Source organism: Seriola aureovittata, chromosome 8 (genome assembly GCF_021018895.1).
Source record: "Seriola aureovittata isolate HTS-2021-v1 ecotype China chromosome 8, ASM2101889v1, whole genome shotgun sequence".
Classification (NCBI taxonomy): Eukaryota; Metazoa; Chordata; class Actinopteri; order Carangiformes; family Carangidae; genus Seriola; species Seriola aureovittata.
The window spans coordinates 18,526,050-18,544,132 of NC_079371.1; the positions used below are offsets into that span (position 1 = coordinate 18,526,050).

At 42.7% G+C, this 18,083-nt stretch overlaps 1 protein-coding gene across 2 annotated transcripts in view; it reads left to right on the forward strand.

The window, feature by feature from the left end:
- Nucleotides 1-262: 262 nt before the first annotated feature.
- The window catches only part of gria3b (glutamate receptor, ionotropic, AMPA 3b), an 81,144-nt gene continuing 63,323 nt past the window's right edge, over nt 263-18,083 (forward strand). For both annotated transcript variants that reach the window (XM_056382712.1, XM_056382713.1), the window contains exons 1-2: nt 263-575; nt 1,056-1,214. In XM_056382712.1, coding sequence (XP_056238687.1) covers nt 497-575; nt 1,056-1,214 — 238 coding nt within the window. In that variant the 5' untranslated portion in view covers nt 263-496. The remainder of the gene's footprint in view (nt 576-1,055; nt 1,215-18,083) is intronic.

The window sequence follows — 18,083 nt, forward strand, 5'->3', positions numbered from 1 at the left end:
TGGGCTAATATTGACAAGTCCCGCGCATATTCCGAGCTGCCGTAATCTAGCGGGCTGACGCTTTTTACGCTTTTTAATTTAACGTCAGATCAAGTTTGACCAACACTGGCCCGCGCAGCGACGCCTCCAATCGGAGTTCAGATCAGCTCCTTCTTCCCTCCACCAGCCCACCCCTCCTTTCTCTCTCTCTCTCTCTCTCTCTCTCTCTCTCTCTCTCTCTCTCTCTCTCTCTCTCTCTCTCTCTCTCTCTCTCTCCTCTCCCCCCCTCACTCTCTCTCTCCCTGTTTCTCTCCCTCTCACTCTCTCTCTCCCTGTCTCTCTCCCTTAGTTGCAAAAAATGCTCTGCAGCTGGGCTGCACCTCAATGAACCTAATTGGTGCACTGTGAGCGACCATCATCTCTCCTCTGGATTTCCATCGCGCCCGGCTTCCATCCAGAACATATGAATTTGCTTACACAGAGCCTTTTAAGGAGTTGAACAGATAGGTCGGAGAAAATGGCACAACGCGTGGTTTTGTTTCTACTGTGGCTCTTTGACAGATCATTCGCTGGATTTCCCAATCAGATTAATATCGGTAAGTGTTTCCGCTGTGTTTAGAAAGGGCTGCGGATTGTGGTTCGCATGTGGATAGATCAACTGCAACACTGCAATTTTTAGACCGGAAAGATGTGTACGGAGCGCGGAGCTCTGCGCAATGATAGAGACTAACTTGATTTTACGTGTGCTGCGAGCTTAAAGCCGCTGATTGTTGAAAACTAGACTAAAGCTACATCTGGCGTACACGGTGTCATTGTGATCACTGTCTGAAAATAAGTGGAGTGTGTAATAAGGAAGCGGGGAGACGGTCAGCTCGGTCTGAAGAGTTAGGCGCACTGGTCAGAAATGCATGGGAGTTATTCTTTCACATGAAAATGAACCTGCTTTGTATCACTATGGGATGTATGGAGTTCCCCCTCGCTGAATAAAATAGTGTCCAGAGCTGACACTGGACTAAAACACACAGATGTGACTGAAAGCGTTGTCTGATCTTGTTTTTTTTTATTTTGTCTTTAAGGGGGACTGTTCATGCGTTCCACGGTGCAGGAGCACAGCGCGTTCAGGTTCGCTGTCCAACTCTACAACACCAACCAAAACACCACTGAAAAGCCTTTCCACCTCAACTACAATGTCGACAACCTCGAGTCGTCCAACAGCTTTTCAGTCACCCATGCGTGTAAGTGTGCTTCCATTTCAGCCATGTCCAGATTCTCACCACTTATTGTCCACGCAGAAAGAGCAGAATTATTTATGTCGAACTCATATGGAGCTTATGGAGGCTATGGCTCAATCCAGGGGAAGCAGTCAAGTTCATCTCTCTTCCCTTTGGTTCATGAAGTCTCAGTGGGGATTACCAAACATTTACAAACACAGAGTGTCTCTAATGTACACAGTGTTGCAGTTCATTTTACATAGTATTCTTGGGTTTTTTTTTTTTTTTTTTTTTTAACCACAGAATGTGTTGTATATTTTGCCTGTGTTGAGCTTGACAGGTGATATTTTACAAATACATGAATTCCACAATGAAAAAAAAAAAGTTCCCTTGGCAACATACGTGCCGGCCTTGAGTAGAGAATGCAGCCAATTACACAAACCCTGTGTCAAGGACTCAGTGCTGGAGGAGTTTGTATTTCTTAGTATGGAAAGAAATTGGATGGAGGCGTTAAGTGTTTTATCACCATCTTTAATTTTCATCACATGAATGATTCAAGAAGAAATATCAATGAATATAAAATGGTACCTTGTTTTTTTTTTTTTTGGGGGGGGGGGGGGGTTTCACCTAGGTATGGACATCCCATGGTGCAACTGGTGCACAGAGCCATTTTGATTTGTAGCTGGTCCAACAGATAACTTCCTCTCTGTAAGCACCCCTTTGGCAGCAGTTTGTTGAAATCAGCAGAAACAGAGTGGGCGAAAAGGGAAGAAATGGAGTCGAGAATGCCATTTTGTGGTGTCATTTTAAATGATGGCTTCAGTTTGGCTGAATGGCTGACTTTGGAGACACACAGCTCCGTGCGGTTCAGTCCGTCTAACCCCTGTGTGGCACGGTCATAATGGCCCCTCTGACTCTCCATGTGCCAGAGCATCCCCGCCTGCTCCGTCCTCTGACTCCCCCTGTGTTACAGAGCGTCTCCCCCAGCATTGCAGAGTCAGCTCATTAGCACCCAGCCCTCATAGCACCTCACCGTGCTGTCATTGGGTGAAAGGGGGGAAAAAAAAATCCATAGCTCCCCGACCAATGCCAGCAAATGAGTTGGGCTCAGACCTGCAGAGGAGGTGGGTCTGAACAGGGAGGGAGATGAAGCAGAGCGTCATATCACAAGAAGCAGAGCTGCAAGTGCCCTAACGAAGGCATCCATAAGAAACAATAAGCAAATGAGAGAGAATAAATAATAGATAGTGCTGTGCAATTTCACGCATGTTGAAGAGGAAGGGAAGCATAGGAGAAAAAGGCTTGATATCAAAATCTAATTAAATTCAGGGGCAGACAGAGCTTTAGTGAGAGGAAGGGGTTCCTGTGGGAGCCATGGCCCCGTTTCTCGCTGCCACGTCTTAGCATCTCCATCAGAGCACCGTCTCAGGACTGCCTTGAACTTCAGATACAGAAAAAGCTATGAACCTTTAATGACGCAAATAAACCAATGCTTAAAAGACATGTATTGTTAGTGATGCAAAATTAAGAGGGTGATTGTCAAATGTCATTAAAATGTTGAGAAATGGTGAGAGCATCTCTTTCGCTTTGATGTGCCTATTAATAATGTGCTCAGCTTGAAATTTCTACTCCTCGCTGAGTGTTAAGCCAGCTCCATTATACAGAGCAAAGTTTTATACTTAACACACTCAGAGTGCTCTGTTCTTAAAACAGTCTCAGTTGCAGTACTCTTTAGAATCTGATTTGTGAAATGTACGAAGTGTGTTTTTTCAAGATAGTGCCCTGAGAGTCTTGTCAAGCTGAGCTCGCAAACCTCAGACAGCTCATGCTGAGCTCACAACAGTCCACAAGCACCTCAGATTGTCTCGACAAATGTAGTGAACGAAATAGAGATGACGGTTATTAAATATCACTTATCTGCTGACTTCCAGGCCTTTGAGGCTTTGCCTGTAGTGAGTGAAGACCTCCTGTGTTCTGAGTTTTACATTTGTCAGCGCTGTTGTTTGTACTGCGGGCTGTCACAGTTATTTAGTGGACATTCAAATTCCCTTTGTCATCAACGGCCCCATGTGGATGACTCAGACCTTCGCACACATAGCTCACATCTTCTTTATGATCGAACAATCCGAAACAAGGTTTTATAAAAGTGGCGTTTATGTGGGTTTGGGGGGGTAAATCTATTTTGAGTTAAGCTTCATTGCTTTGACAAAGATGAGATCTGGCTGCTTTAGGCCTTGCAGAGTGGTTGAAATGACGACTTTTTAAAATGTATTTATTTATTTTATTTTGTTTTGTTCGGACAACTCTTTTCTTGCAGCTGATGTTATTTTGCTTTAGTGTGTTTTCTCTCTTTACTCAGAGGGGGGGGGAGAGAGAGAGAGAGAGAGAGAGGGAGAGAGAGTGCCAAAGCCGTCTACTCTGACTCATCATGTAGATCACTCCCCCTCATTTGCTGTACATCCTTTAAAAGTAACATAACAGAGGGAGAGGAACAATAGGATGTGCATACAGTAATTCAAATTAAACTTGCTGGAGTTTATTTTTCGCTTTTGAGAAACAAAATATGGAAATCCTTAGGTATAATGAAGCCACAGTCTTGTGTCAGAACAATTTCTTTCAAGTCAGTTTAAAGCCTTATGATATTAATTGAATTAGTGACCGGCAGCAAAACAATGTGTGGCTTCAGTAATCCTTAAGGCTTGGCTTTGTACTGCAGAGGCATGGTATGTGCTTTCGTGGCAAGACTGTTGTTGCTTTGAAGTGACATCAGAAATTGTGAAATGTGTAATTACCAGTGCAGGGTCCATAATAGCTATGGAAGCTAGGAGTCAGGTATGCTCACAGAGGAGTAGTTCAAAGCAAAGGGTACCAGTCTGAAGAAAGCAGAGCAGACAGCATTAATGTTCCTGATGGTCACGGCCAGGCAACTTAATGATACCGCCATCCTTTTCTCTCCTGTTTACCCTTCCTCTTCTTCTTCCTTTACCTCAGGCGAAAAGAAAAAAAAAACCATCAAGCCCCCCTCTGCCTTCTCTGTGCCACACTATTTATTAGATTACTTGCCTTGATTCCTGTTAAAGGCAAATTTTGCAATGCTTGGCTTTTGAATCTCATCTCCCTGATCCTCATTCCTCATTCTGTCATTAAGCTAATGGTCTGTGTCCCCTCTGCCAGCCTTTTTACATGTGCCTACCCCCCTTTTATTGAATCCTCCAGGTCCTTAAAGCCTGGCAGTAGCAGATGCTTCTTTGGCTGTGCCGTTCACCTTCCCATCGCTGTTAGCTACTGTATACCAAAACTGCATACCAACACTGCCTCGCCCCAAGAGCATGGAAAAAGAATGCAGGATAAAACAAGAGTCACTGTGATTGCATTTGTTTGCTGGAAAGGCAAGAAAGATCAGAGGGACAAGAGAGAAAAGCAGTGATTGAGAGGTGCATTATGACTTTTTTTTTTTTTTTAATGGAGGGAAGATGAGGTTAAAGAAATAGTCTGACATCTGGGGAAACATGCTTATTCATTTTCCTGCCAAGGCTTAGTTCAGAAGATTGATAGCACTCTCATATCTGTCCTATAGTCTAACAACTTGGAATAGCATATTGTTGTTTTTACAGATTAAACAAAGAAAGTATAGTGTGTTAATTATTGAGCCTTTAAGGTGCTGGTAGGTGTATTTTGACAGTAAGACTAAGCTGAGCTAGCTAAGCTAGCTCTGCTGCTAGCTCTAGCTACATACTAAAAGAAAGAGAATAAATGTATCTCCAAAAAATGGTGAACTATTCTTTTAACCTGGCTCCAAGTGAATAGCAGTTCATTTATGTGATGCTAGCAGTTCTTGCTACAGTATTAGCATCGTCAGAAAAATGGATTATGGCACATTATTTATGTGCTGCACTTTGGCTGGATGTGGTTTTGCACATAATGCAGGATGATCTTTGGTGATAATATGTGAGCAATGTTGTTGTGACTTCAGTATCATGACCAAAACATGTGGGGAGGGAATTCAGACGGTAGCATTAATGTAGCAGAAAATCCAGCTGATGCTTGTTTTTTTACATGGACGTGGAACATCAACATCATTGCTCAAGGTTATCATAAAGACTCACTAGCACAGTCAATTTTTTGTCTAGACACAGCACATCCTTAAAAGCATCTTCTTCACTGACCTTTACGCCCACCCAGGCGGTGCTAGCTCTGCACATGTTGCCCAGAAACACCAACAGTCTCTTTACACTGGCGGCCCACACTATGACTGAGCACATGTGGCAAATGGCATATGTTGTGGGGCCCAGATGTAAAAGCCCTTACCCCATCCTTGCATGTATTGTCGTGTATAGCTTTTGGGGCTGTTGTTGGCGTTGGTGGTGTGTGAATGGATGGTAAACAAAGAGACAGGGAGACATGTTTTTGCAGCACATGGCCTGACAGAGACAGGCTATGGTCGAGAGAAGCTCCTCAGGTGATTGTAGTGGTGCCACACTTCTTCTCCTTGCAGGCTGTAACTCAGCTTGAAAGGTGTGACCGGGGAAACGTGGCAGGGGGAAGCTGGGAAAGTGAGGGGTGGGAGGACAGAGATGGAGGCTGCAGTAAGAGAAAGCACAAGGAAAAGGAATTTGATTAAAGAATGCTTTAGATGTTGCTTATCTTAGAGAGTATGCGTGTGTATGAGTGTGTTTGTGTTTCTGTGCGTGTTGGAGAGAGAGACATCTTCAGGCTGCGGGGGTCGTACCGGGACATGCCATCGCAGTCCAGCTGTGTTTGAGGCACAGATGGAGGTTTGTTTATGGATGCTCAGGCATGTTCATATGTACGCATGTGTGCGCACATATGCACAGAGCCACAGACACAGTGGGCGTGTGCAGGCACATATGCATAGATGGGCACATCTTGTCTCCCCCTTTTGAATTTGTTACTGAGTAAATCTCACTGTTTTGTTCTTTCTTGATCCACTCCATCGTTCAACCAAAGTAAAGGTCACAGTAAAAATATTACTTGTACATCCTGCGTCTGTTTGTGCAAAAAAAAAAAAAAAACTAATGCAATTTTAGAAAATACAATTTTGGAAAGATACGCAGGCTGGGATTTATGTGAAAAAAATAAACATGTGTCAAGTTTATTCGATAAGCATCATGACTGCGCACAAGTCTCTCCGAGAAACATGAGCCGCAGTACAGTAACGTAATGGTGTGATTTGTAGGCCAGCAGGACAGGCGGTCTCAGAGGCCTGCTGAGGTGGCTGGATATGGGTCTCAGTCAGATGAGTGGTACAGTAACGGCTCTGGATGAGGTTACATGCTGTGGGAGCTGCAAGGTCTCTGAGAAGGGAGCAGGACAACAGCAGAAGCAGGGTGACTGACAGCACAGTTCAGATAGCAGAGGATGAGGCAGAGAACGGGTGGAGCATTTGTCACATTTTATGATCTGACTGAGGTTTGAAAATGTCTGGCAGAATTATTATCATAACTTTTTTGGGAACACTACAACTACATAGTAAAACATTTCCATAAAACTCTTATTAATTGTTACTACAAGTGTTATAGTAATTGCTACAACATTACAGAAACACACTTGCTGAAATTTAATGCTGATGACATACTACATTTTATACAATTTTCTTGAAGTCTTGCTGGAATGATTGCAGTGACTGGTACTGTTTGTTGTGGTCACATGAGGTTAAAGCATTCTCATACTTCAAACACATAAAATGCTGGAAACACTCCAAAGGCCAAACCTCCAAAGGGAACATTGTTTTGACCTAATTTTCTGGCCATGAGATGCCGTCCACTGTATTTTTTTATTTTTATTTTTATTTTTAATTCAGGCACATATCTGAAGCTGTAATGAGATTCAGAATAGAAAACAGAGAACACACTCCAAGGCAGATTCAACACAATGAATTTTTAATCAGAATATCAAAAGATCCTCTTAAACCCAACCTGAGGAGAAGTGTTGCTGTCGGAGTGTTATTTGTCTTGGAATCAATGACGCTGGCAGATGTTGTTTGATAAAACAACAGCTTTCCTCCCTGGCTGCTGTGGTTCCTTCAAATCTCCATATATCTTTTACAAACACTGGGCATTTGGCCATTTCCGCAGCTATGGAATATAAAAAAACAAAAAGGCACATAGTGTCGGGAAGATCAGTAACTGACATCGTGGACTTTACATTGCTACTTTTAAACATTTCTCTATCCAGTCAGTGTGCTGTGCTCAGACACACTGTGGGGATGTTAGGGTCTTTGAATTTCCCATTGATTTCCTTCATCTATCTACTCAATTTTCTGGGGCAAATGTGATGAATTGCAAGTGAGAAGAGGGATTGGAGGTGAAATGAGTATAGATGGACTGTCATGGCAACCTGACGATATTCTCACCCCACAATCCACAGTTATTTCAAATAGGCCTCATAGTCACAGTCAACACAGAACCAATATACATCGTTCTGCATTTACATGGTAACTGATGCTTTTTTATTAGTGATCGGCCTGGCCGACAATCGGTGGTAATATTCAGCATTTTCTGATTATCGGTATCGTTATGTTTTTTCAACCCATTAAATATCTCTGAGTAAATGTGTTACTGGATTATATTTTAAAAGGGGAGGGGTAAAAAATCTTAATTGGTGATAATAATAATATTAGATAAAAGTATTAAAGTGAGCTGCCAAGTGAATCAGTTCACAGCTGAGAACAGCACCGAAACCAACCAATTAATTCCAGTCGGGCACTATGCAGCCTGTGCATACAACTGATAATTACTAATATACTCTCAATTGTCAGTTTATTAAGAACATCTAGCTAACACTAATGTAGTCTAATACAACAGTCCTGCACTAAATCCTCCCGCATGAAGGTTATAATGTTCAGTTGTTATTAAAATAATATTAGACAGTTGTTGATTATCATTATGGAGGCTTTAGTGTTTGAAGCTGTATTAGATTATATAGAGGTGTTTCTGTTATTTAGACAACTTTCACTGATATAAATGGAGTGGACAAAATAATAGAAATGCCGCCATGGTGAGTGTCCTTATACAGCAGTAGTATTGTGTTGGCATATCGGTTCCAAATATCAGTTATCGGTCTCCTTGATCACCGATAATCCGTATCGGCCCTGAAAAAACCATATTGGATTTTTTATCATGCATGCCGTAGTAACTCTGTGCTTTAAACATATGGGAGGACATATGGGGTTGTTCATAAAGCCTGAACATTTTGATGGATGTTGTTGTCAATAACATTTCCACATCTGTAAAAACAATTTACGCCACTGTTGAGCAATGAAAACCCTGATGTTGCCATTAACTAGAGTAGGTTTTGAGAATAATTTGTGAAACACTGACTCGTATGTGAGCTTTATGGCAAAGTCTTGAATGCAAAGCGTAGATCAAGCCCTTTTTTTCATCAGCAGACATGATGCAACATGACAGCCCATCTATGCGCCGCACATCTGTTCACCACTGTTCAAATGATAGGGTGGATTTTGAACTATAATTCAACAATGACAGGCTAAGTCTGTGTTCCCTTATTGAAGATGATATCAGCCGTGCGTTGTGATGAACAGGAGGAGCAGGCTGACCATATAAAAAACAGTGATAAACACTATGAGGGACCACACACAAGGAGGCACACAAAAATGTTAGTGGTGCTTTAAACCCATTTGCTGCTGTGCTGTGTGCAAGGAAAAACTGTTCATGATGAGAAACCCCCCGTACATGTGGTGCATGTTAAGTAAAATGAACAGGGGGCAAGCTGCTATTGTGAACTATTCATCTCAGGTGCATCAGGGATATGTCTGCCAGCAGCCCAGCTCCATGTAATGGCTGCTTTCCATTTTGTTTTCTCAATGAGCAAAACCTCTCAAGGAGAGTGGGGCACGTTATTTGTGGCAGAGATTATTTTTCATTTCAAAATGTAATTTATCCTCATTCACCAGTTGTGAAAAGGCAGGGATGGAGTAAAGAACAAGAGAGGAGGCACATTTTCAAAACTTGTCACTATTAAAGATCTCTGACATTGCAGTCAGCATTTTTTACCTCTACTCCCCCTCTGTGTCTTTCTCATTTCTCTCTCTCTCTCTTTATATATATTTAATCTCTCCCACAAAGCCCATTACAGCTATGTTCCTGCAGCCGTTGCAGTCACACTCAGCTGGCTATTGGCCATTCACTACACTCCCCTACAATACCCGTAATCACTGAATCAGTAATCCTCTACTTGAGCTGGAATAGCACATCGTGCCTCATCGGAAGTTGCTGCATTGGTCTGACTTCACTGGGTCCAAGAGAAAAAGAAAATCTGTAGTCTTCCTCAATAGGAGCTGCTGACTGCATTGTCCTAACCAAGGTCACACAGTTTGTGAAAGAAAATACTTCTGAGCCTTTTATTATTCCTCAAGAACCCAGAGAAAAGCATTAATTGGCACCTATGTGCTGCCTAATTGTCAGTCCACTTGGACTGCATTATCAGCTGTTTATGTGTGTGTGTGTGTGTGTGTGTGTGTGTGTGTGTGTGTGTGTGTGTGTGTGTGTGTGTGTGTGTGTGTGTGTGTGTCTGTGTGTGTGTGTGTGTGTGTGTGGTGGAGTACAATTTCTCTGTTAAAGACAGTCAAAAAATGAAGGGGACATCAGGGCGGTGTTGTGATGAATACAAAACACCACTAGGGAGTGTCATGATGTACTCTCCCAACTAGTAAATATTGGATCACAGTGCGAAGGTTGCTTCCAGCTTCCAACTCTCCGTCTGCCGAATGAGCAGATTGATCCGCACGTTTTTGGCTTGTTTCAAAAGAGGCAGTCGCTAGCAGAGCCCTGCCAAAGCTGCATGTCTGTGCAGAAACAAGGGCTCCATCATAACTGATTGCTTGTGACAGTTCACAGTCGCCGGGCCACTGAAGCATCATAACCTTGTGAAACTAGTGTATGGGCACTCTAGCATAGAGGCTGAAGGAGAGGAGGAAGAAGAGGGGGGAAAAAAAGATATTAGCATATTCCTTGCAGTGATACAGAGATGCAAATAAGCCATGCCGTGCCATGAATAGGTTCTGTGGTTAATATTAAACACATCTTATGTAATGAAAGACATAATGCAGACCAACACCTCTGGAGGCAGGATGAATTTATAGACAATCACTGCAACTATGATTGCAGTTGAAGATTGAAGAGTCCAGCGATGTCAGAGCCGGGTCTGTTAATGTGTTGGAAGGAACTACTGATGACACTGAATCACAGATATCTGCTGGCAGGCCTGAGGAGCAAACCCACGCCACTCAAACCACTTTAGCTGTGTTGTCACCATAACAAGCGCCAATGTGTCTCTGAACATTCACTGATTCACATTGAACTCACAAATTTAATCAAATCTGCACGAACGCCGTCAAAGAGTAGAATGTTAATCAAATGGCCATGAATAATATGAATTATTTGCTTGGTTGTAGGCGACTAAAAAGCTCCAAGGTGCTTTGACTCATCCGCTGCTCGGTCGTCAGAGGGGGGGGGGGGTTGCCATCGCTGCCCATCAGTTTGTCAAACTTGTTTTAAGAAGACGTATTTATGGGCGCAAAAAGGGAGAAAACATTGACACAGCGGTGTCGTCTTACTTTACTCTTTCTGCGGTTCTCCTGTTCTTAGAGCTCACTATCCCCATGAGTGAGAATTAAGTGAACATGATGTGCTCGCTCAACCATGACCCTCCTCTGTTTCTTCCTCCAATGGTTAATTCGGAGAGTGCTGTTGTGTGGCCCTTGCCATTTCACACATGGCTACGTAAAACCTGTGGGCGGTTGCTCCCAGGCCGCTGTTAATGTTTGTGTGTCCATGCATGACTGTGTGATGAAATATTGAAGTGTTCTATCATCGACCGTTGGGTAGCCGCCGGCGTGATTCCTGTCCCTTAATTTTATTTTTTCCTCCCTTCTTTATCTCGGTGGCATGGCTTTATTTTCCACGGCGTGGCGTGCAGATCAGGAAGGCAAACTTCATCTGGACCCATGACAGAGCTAATCCATCGCAGCTGCAGAATGAAAAGGCCGTTTGGAGTGAATCCATTCCAAAGGCCTCAATAGAAAGCTTCTCTCAGATGCCGGTGCCCTTTGCAGCCCTGACACTGCTAGAATATGATGAAAAAGGACTTGGGAGAGTTCAGTGGCTTAGCTATGTTTATGAGAGAAGGGAATAGTGCAGTAGAGAGGCACAGTATGAGGATGGAGAGATGAAGTGACTAACCACTGTGTTTGTGTATGCCCGTGTGTGCATGTGTGTGTGATGTGAACTGGATTGTAAGTAGATACAGTTGCGCCCTCCTCAATCTCCCCTGTCTCCTACACTGAACTGAAGCAAGTTAAATGTCCAGAACCTGCTGTCAGTCGATGTGTGAGGTTTGATACGCTTCCGGGGATGAGCTGCACACATTCAGGAGCAGACCCACAATGGCTGCGAAGTGGACAGTAGCCAAAAATAGCATGGTGTCCACTTTGACATTAACTTACCATAAAGAAACTTAAAATACGTGTGGTTGAGGGGAAATGGGACCTTACTCTTATAGTGTAGGTTACAGTAAATGGACAGTTAGTCTGAATAATGTACCTTTCTTAAATTTGTCAGTGGCACAGAAAAGTCTCATCAGACTGGCTTTATGTTCTCAAGACTTTGCGCAATGTATTTTCCTCCTGTCCATTGCTGCTGCTGCTGCTGCTGCTGCTACAACACGTCCCATCCCTAAGCTGTAAGGGGATAGACTTTGAGTCTTTTTATGCATAAAGAAGCTTAAGTTTGGAAATTGCTCTCAAGTGGCCGAAGTTTGTGAAAAGTCGGTAAACATTTCACTCCCAATTTCAGGGGTTTGTCTCAGAGTAAAGCTTTTTAGCTCTTGGATGTCCTTTAACTGAATGAAATATTTAGCAGTAATGAAGACTTGTTGCATGAGGAGTTTCCTGTTGTAGAATTTGTGTAGCAGCCAGGTTGTTTTTAATTTAATTTATTTTTTTATTTTTATTTTTTTCACAGTACACCAAAGTCTGTGATTAGTTCAAAAAGCGGGATTAATTTATGTATCACAATCTGAATCGTAAAGCGTCAGTTTGCCCACCTCACTTTATTAGAAGTAGTATCTCAGGTAGTCATGCAGATTGCTTTAATTTGAGCAAGTATTGAAATAACCATTATGATTTTTATTATCATTATTTATTATTCCCAACAGGGCAAGTGCACTCAACTTTTGGTTTTGATAATAAAGTTGCAGCTGGATCCATTTTCAGCAGTGATGCTATGCTTGCGGTCTCAACAAGACCAGAGCCACAAAAATAAAATCTATGTTGTAATAAACTGTATTTCCCTATTTTTACAGGAAATATTTCCTTGATGGAAATAAGTTCCAATGATGAATGCTTACAGCGAGGTCTGTGGATTATCCTGAGTGACTAAGACATTGTTTCTGGAAATATGCCATTGGACGTTTTTAGTGTTGTGAGCACCACAAACTAAATTTCATTCACCTCCATTGTATTGGGTGAATGGTGGACGACATCTGAAAACATTGGCAAATAAAAACCAAAACCATCTTCAGGGCCCAGATACAGGGCAGAGTAATTATCCGAAAAAGCATTATGGCCAACATTTCCAACCTCTCACTGACTTAATCTTACTCATGTGGGTTAATTTGGTTAAAACTTCCCACAATGCCTGCGTTCATGAACTGTCCCCTTAAAAAAAAAAAAAAAAAAAAAAAAAAAAAAACGACCTTGTGCTGCCTCCCCAGTCCAACTAAGCAAAGCTGGTGATTTGGATGACACAAGTGCAAACACAGAGCCTCAGGCTACGTCCACACTAATTTGTTCTAGTTTTAAAACGAATCACTTTTGCTACATTTCACGTCTGGCGTCCACTACTCCGGAGTTTTGGAGCCACTGTTTTGGATGGTCTGGACGGGCAGAAACTGAGTGTTTTGGAAACGATGACGCAGACACTCGCCTCGCCTCCTGAGGGGGTCTTATCAGTCATAACTAGCAGACAGTGGTGCAGTGCGACATGAATAGCAACCAAAGGTAACACCATCAATTTGTTTAGTCACTTGGAGCACAGTCACACTGCCTTGAATATAAAGAGTGCATGGCTCAAAAAAAAAAAGAGAGAGAGACCGATAAGCGCCATAGTGACCGTTCATTAATCCAATATTGCCCAGCCCTACCTAGATACCATTAGAAATCAGTGTAACAATATTCTTGTAATTTGGGTGAACTGACGCTTTAAACAAAAATACTATATATTAATTGCAACTTTATCAATTTCGCTTTAAAATGAATTTTCTCGTATTTAGTTTTTGCTGATGAGTTGACCACATATGTCGAATCTGTTACAGTGCGTCTTTGTCGTGACACGTATTTTAAAGCCTCTGACTGAAGAGTGACCACATCAGACAAGGTATCGGACTCCCACCAAATTACACAGAATTCCTCTCATTGGGGTCAGCGCCCCGGCATATGTCCAGACGATGAAAGGTGCGCTGAGAGTCAAATGAAGCACATCTTTTCATCTAATGCGAGAAAACTTCTTGCTCTCCTCTCTCCAAAGTGGCTACATGAAGTGGCTCTAAAGTGGAGCGCCTTGCTGAGAACCATCATTGGTTTTTTTGGGGGGGAAATATGTTTTAGAAAAGTGAGGTTAGAGAGGCATATTTTAAAGGTCTGTATGACAGAGCCCTGAAATATATAGGATTATAGCTCACTATCAGAGCCCTCTGTTTTCCATCTCTCCATCTCTCTCTCTCTCTCTCTCTCTCGCTCTCTCACTCTCTCTTTCTGTGCCACCTCCAGCATTATCATTCAGGGATGGAGCACTGTCTCAGCAAGGGCACTAATAAGATGAAAAGTGGTGCAGGACTCTACATACTTAACCAGGCCCGGATTGAGGCTGAGAAGGAGAGGGAATTCTTTAAGTGATGTCTTCAAGGTTAAACAACTACTCCCATCTCCTGTCCTCGTTGACTTATTCTATTATTCTTCACAGAAAGGCAAAGAGCTGGGAGAGACTGGTCCTGGAGAGGTGCCGTTGTTAAAATGCATCCCTGTAATCAGGCTTCACAATGCAAATCCCTCAACGGCTTGTCCCGGTTTGTTTCATCACCATAGAATATGAATTGTGACGCGTAATTTGATTAGTGACACCGGGGGCACACGCAGGAAGTGGACCTCGTGAGAGTGGCAGATAGTCATCTCCTCTGTGTGACACACTCCTGGCTTTGCGTGCCTGTGTGTTTGCGTTTGTGTGTGTGTGTTTATGTGTGTGTGTATAACCCTTACACGAGACACAGATCTGAAATCCCCCCTAAAGGACAGAAACAACCAGTCAGAAAGCATTACACTCAACTAACTGGAATATGGAAATTTCAAGGTGTCTCGCTGTCCTGTCTTGCAAAAGAAAAAATGACAAACACAAACTAGTTTATCAAGCATGACTGAAGAACAGATACAATTGATGTACAGTATTCAGGGGGGCAGGAAAAAACAATCCAGTGTTTTGACATTGATGGAAAAATATATGCGCCTGCCAGACATCCACCACTTTTATTCTGCTTGTTTTTTTTTGTTCTTTTTTTTTTTTCTCCAATCATCCAAATAAGAGCAAGAACAAGAGATGTTTTCAGCTGCCAGGTATTTCCCCCTGCTGTGTAGAATTGGATTCAAAACAATTCAGTCAGGTGCAGTGCTCTGCACCTGAAATATCACCACAAGTCTTTACCCAGGCGAGCCCAGCTCTCCTATAGTCAAGTCGAATATTTTAGAGGCGTCCTCTCAAACTAACTGTAATCTCTCTGATGGAGCTGAGAGTTTTTCTCCTTCTGTCTTCTTTTCTTAAAGGCATCTGTCATGGAGTCCTAAAGTGAACTGTTTCCTGTGATTCAGCAAAGCTAATCTGCTTAGCTTGTTGTGAAGGCAGAGCCGCAGACCACTTCTGACAGCAACAGTCTGAATGTTTGCTGTTGTGGTGTGACACGTTGAACTCTGTCTCCCTCATTGCTTTTCGCAGCTGTCCCGGGCGACCTGCCTCCTCTAACTCGCCTCACTCCCAGCACGGAGATGGCGATCAGGCCTCGTGCGCGTGCTTGTTGGGACACGTTGGCGCGCCTTCCGCGGCAGTTTGTCCTCATGCGGTCGTGCCGCGGCTCACGCCCTTCTTCATCTTGCCATCCCTGCGTTCTTCCTCGATTCATGCTCCATTCTCCTGCCTTTGCTCCGCATTCATCTGCGAAGATGAGCACGCTTTAGGCCTGCAGTGCTGATTGGGAGGATTAGTGGTGTGTGAGGGACTTTGTCACCAGCTTTCTGGGAAATCCAATTACAGAATATCATAAGCCTTACATGTTTCATACTCTGCTGAATCCTCCTTAAAAAATGCATACAGCCGTACTCAAAGGGTCAGTGTTTAGCAGCTGTCCTTGCTGTGTTACCGTGCTGACGTCTCCCCGAAGGTGAGAGGATCTCTGAAAGGATAAGACACGTCCTGTAGCGCTCTTCTCACCTCTGCATTGCAGCAAATGCTGGACTGCACGAGCCTGCCGAAGAAAGGATTGTTATTTGTTCAACGTGATGATCTCGGAGCACGGCTCTCGAGGTGACGCAAGGGCCAAGGGTTTAGGTCTGTTATCTGCTTGCATAGATAGTCCTTAATTGCACATGTCAAGGAAATGGCATGCAGCGGACGGGGGTGGGGGATGGTGGTGGGCATGCGAAGTGAGATTTCTGCATGCGTTGGTCGAGTCCTAGCAAACTGATTTCCCCCCAGAATTATTCAGCAAGCCGTCCAGTCTCACAACTTCACCCTCACAACGCCGTTATCTGAACTTTTCAAACGGCCAACGTGTTGAACATTTGAAGAGCACTCTTGTTCAAACCTCCTGCTCTTTTGCTCTGCATAATGATTTTTGCTGGTCAAACAGAAGGCATTTCCATGACAATGCAGACATCGCCACATGTGCAGCTCCTCTGTGGCACTGGAGGTCTGTTTGACCTGCGAAGTGCTTGCAGCCCAGTCTGTTGTCACTGTGTTCAAACAAAAGCATGATGGTGAGACCTTGAAGGTGAAAATATCAGTCAGAAGGAGATGGAGTTGAGAGTCATCGACTCCCTTGGGGATCGCTCACCAGCCACTCACACAAGAGCAGGACTATATCATCAAGATGGCAGGTGGAGATGAGAAGGAGCTGGTGGTTGAAGGGCTGTAGAGAGTAACAACAGAGGAAAGAGAATAGTTAATGCAGTCCGGTGATGGGGAAGTACGTGCTTGTGGGGCACATCTGACCTCAGTAACTCTGCTCCTCGGGTCACTTTCTCATCTTCACTGCACCATATACATGGTAATTTGCAGCAGTCAAAGCTTCGATGTGTCGGGCATTATTAATGTTACAAAGGTTTTGAATGCTAAGTTCAATGCAGACAATGGATGAGACTTAATCCTGTGAATTTTTTATCTCTTTAGTTGCAATTCATAAAAGGGAATCACTGATTCAAGCCTTATATGATCTTTATTTTAAGGATTAGTCTTATTAAATAACATTTTATTTGTCATTAACACTGAATATTTTAGCATTTAAGTGTTCAAAATCCTAGCACATAGTACAGATCCTAGCAGATAGTGGATATCTTCACCAACCCTTTAATTCAAGGAGTATTTTCACTACAGTCTTTCACCTGTGCCCCAGTTTTATTAGTTTTTCAATTTTAGCCCTCTTATTTAAAAAAAGTCTCCAAATAATTATGTAAACTATGGATTTTAGCCAGCAATTATAATTCACTCACATCTCAGAATTGTTCTAAAACCTTAATTTCAATGAATATTGGGTTGATTAAAAAAGCAGACAATTTCTAGTTTGCATAGAAGTAATCTTCCCTTGGCTCACTTTGGCAAACCTGCAGTGATTTGACAAACCAAAAATCGTATCACTTAATTCAGATGTGATTTCTCATCTTTTAATTCTGTGTTTCTTGCTAACAGAGCAGAAGTCCAGTGACATCTTATAAAGACTGGCTGGCCGTTTCAAGTAGTGCGTGAGCCTTCCATCTGAATGCTCGGGAGCTATAGAGTGGTATAGAATGCTGTATGGTATAGAAGAAGTGGTTTTCTTATGGATGACTTTTAGGTGCAATTCTTGAAGCTTCAAAGAGAATGTAAATCATGCTAAGCAGAGTTTGAATTTTATGCTTTCACACAGATTTCCATAATGTCCTTTTCAATTGGATACACTGCTTTGCATAGAGCTCGGGGGGGACGACACCCTAAACTGAAATTTGAATATGTATACTTTGACAAAAATTAATTCCATTAGAAATAACTATATGTCAGTTTGATCAGGATAACTGATAACTGTCCAGCTCTGTGAACATTTTTCATGTATTCGGTGAGCCAGTGTGTGAGACCCACAAACGCAAACCAAAGTTAATTTTCTAACTTGTGTTTAATTAAAACTTAATCCCTGTGCCATCCTAATAACGCTTATCCAATGCAGTCTTAGTCAGTATTTATACAGCATAACATTTCAGTTTGTTCGTTCTCACAAACGACTCCTGTCATATTTTAAAGTTCTCTGCTACTGTATGTGGTAGGCTTCATGTGTTATACTAAAAATATGAGCAGCAGGGGTGTCAGAAATGTACTTTACACCAGTTTCTTTAATCAAACATTTCCATACATTTTTAGAAAAGTAAACTGTGTGTTATTTCTCACATAACATTTGGATCAAAAATGTAACTGTGAATAAGAAACTTGACAAAAATCACACACGTGCGATTGCCATGTTGGAATAAAATTGTGTTTCCTCTAATATTTGACATGTTTTCTGCCTAAGCACCATGGAAACACAGGCCGATATGCTTCGTCTTTGTGTCGAGCCAGTAGCATCACAGGC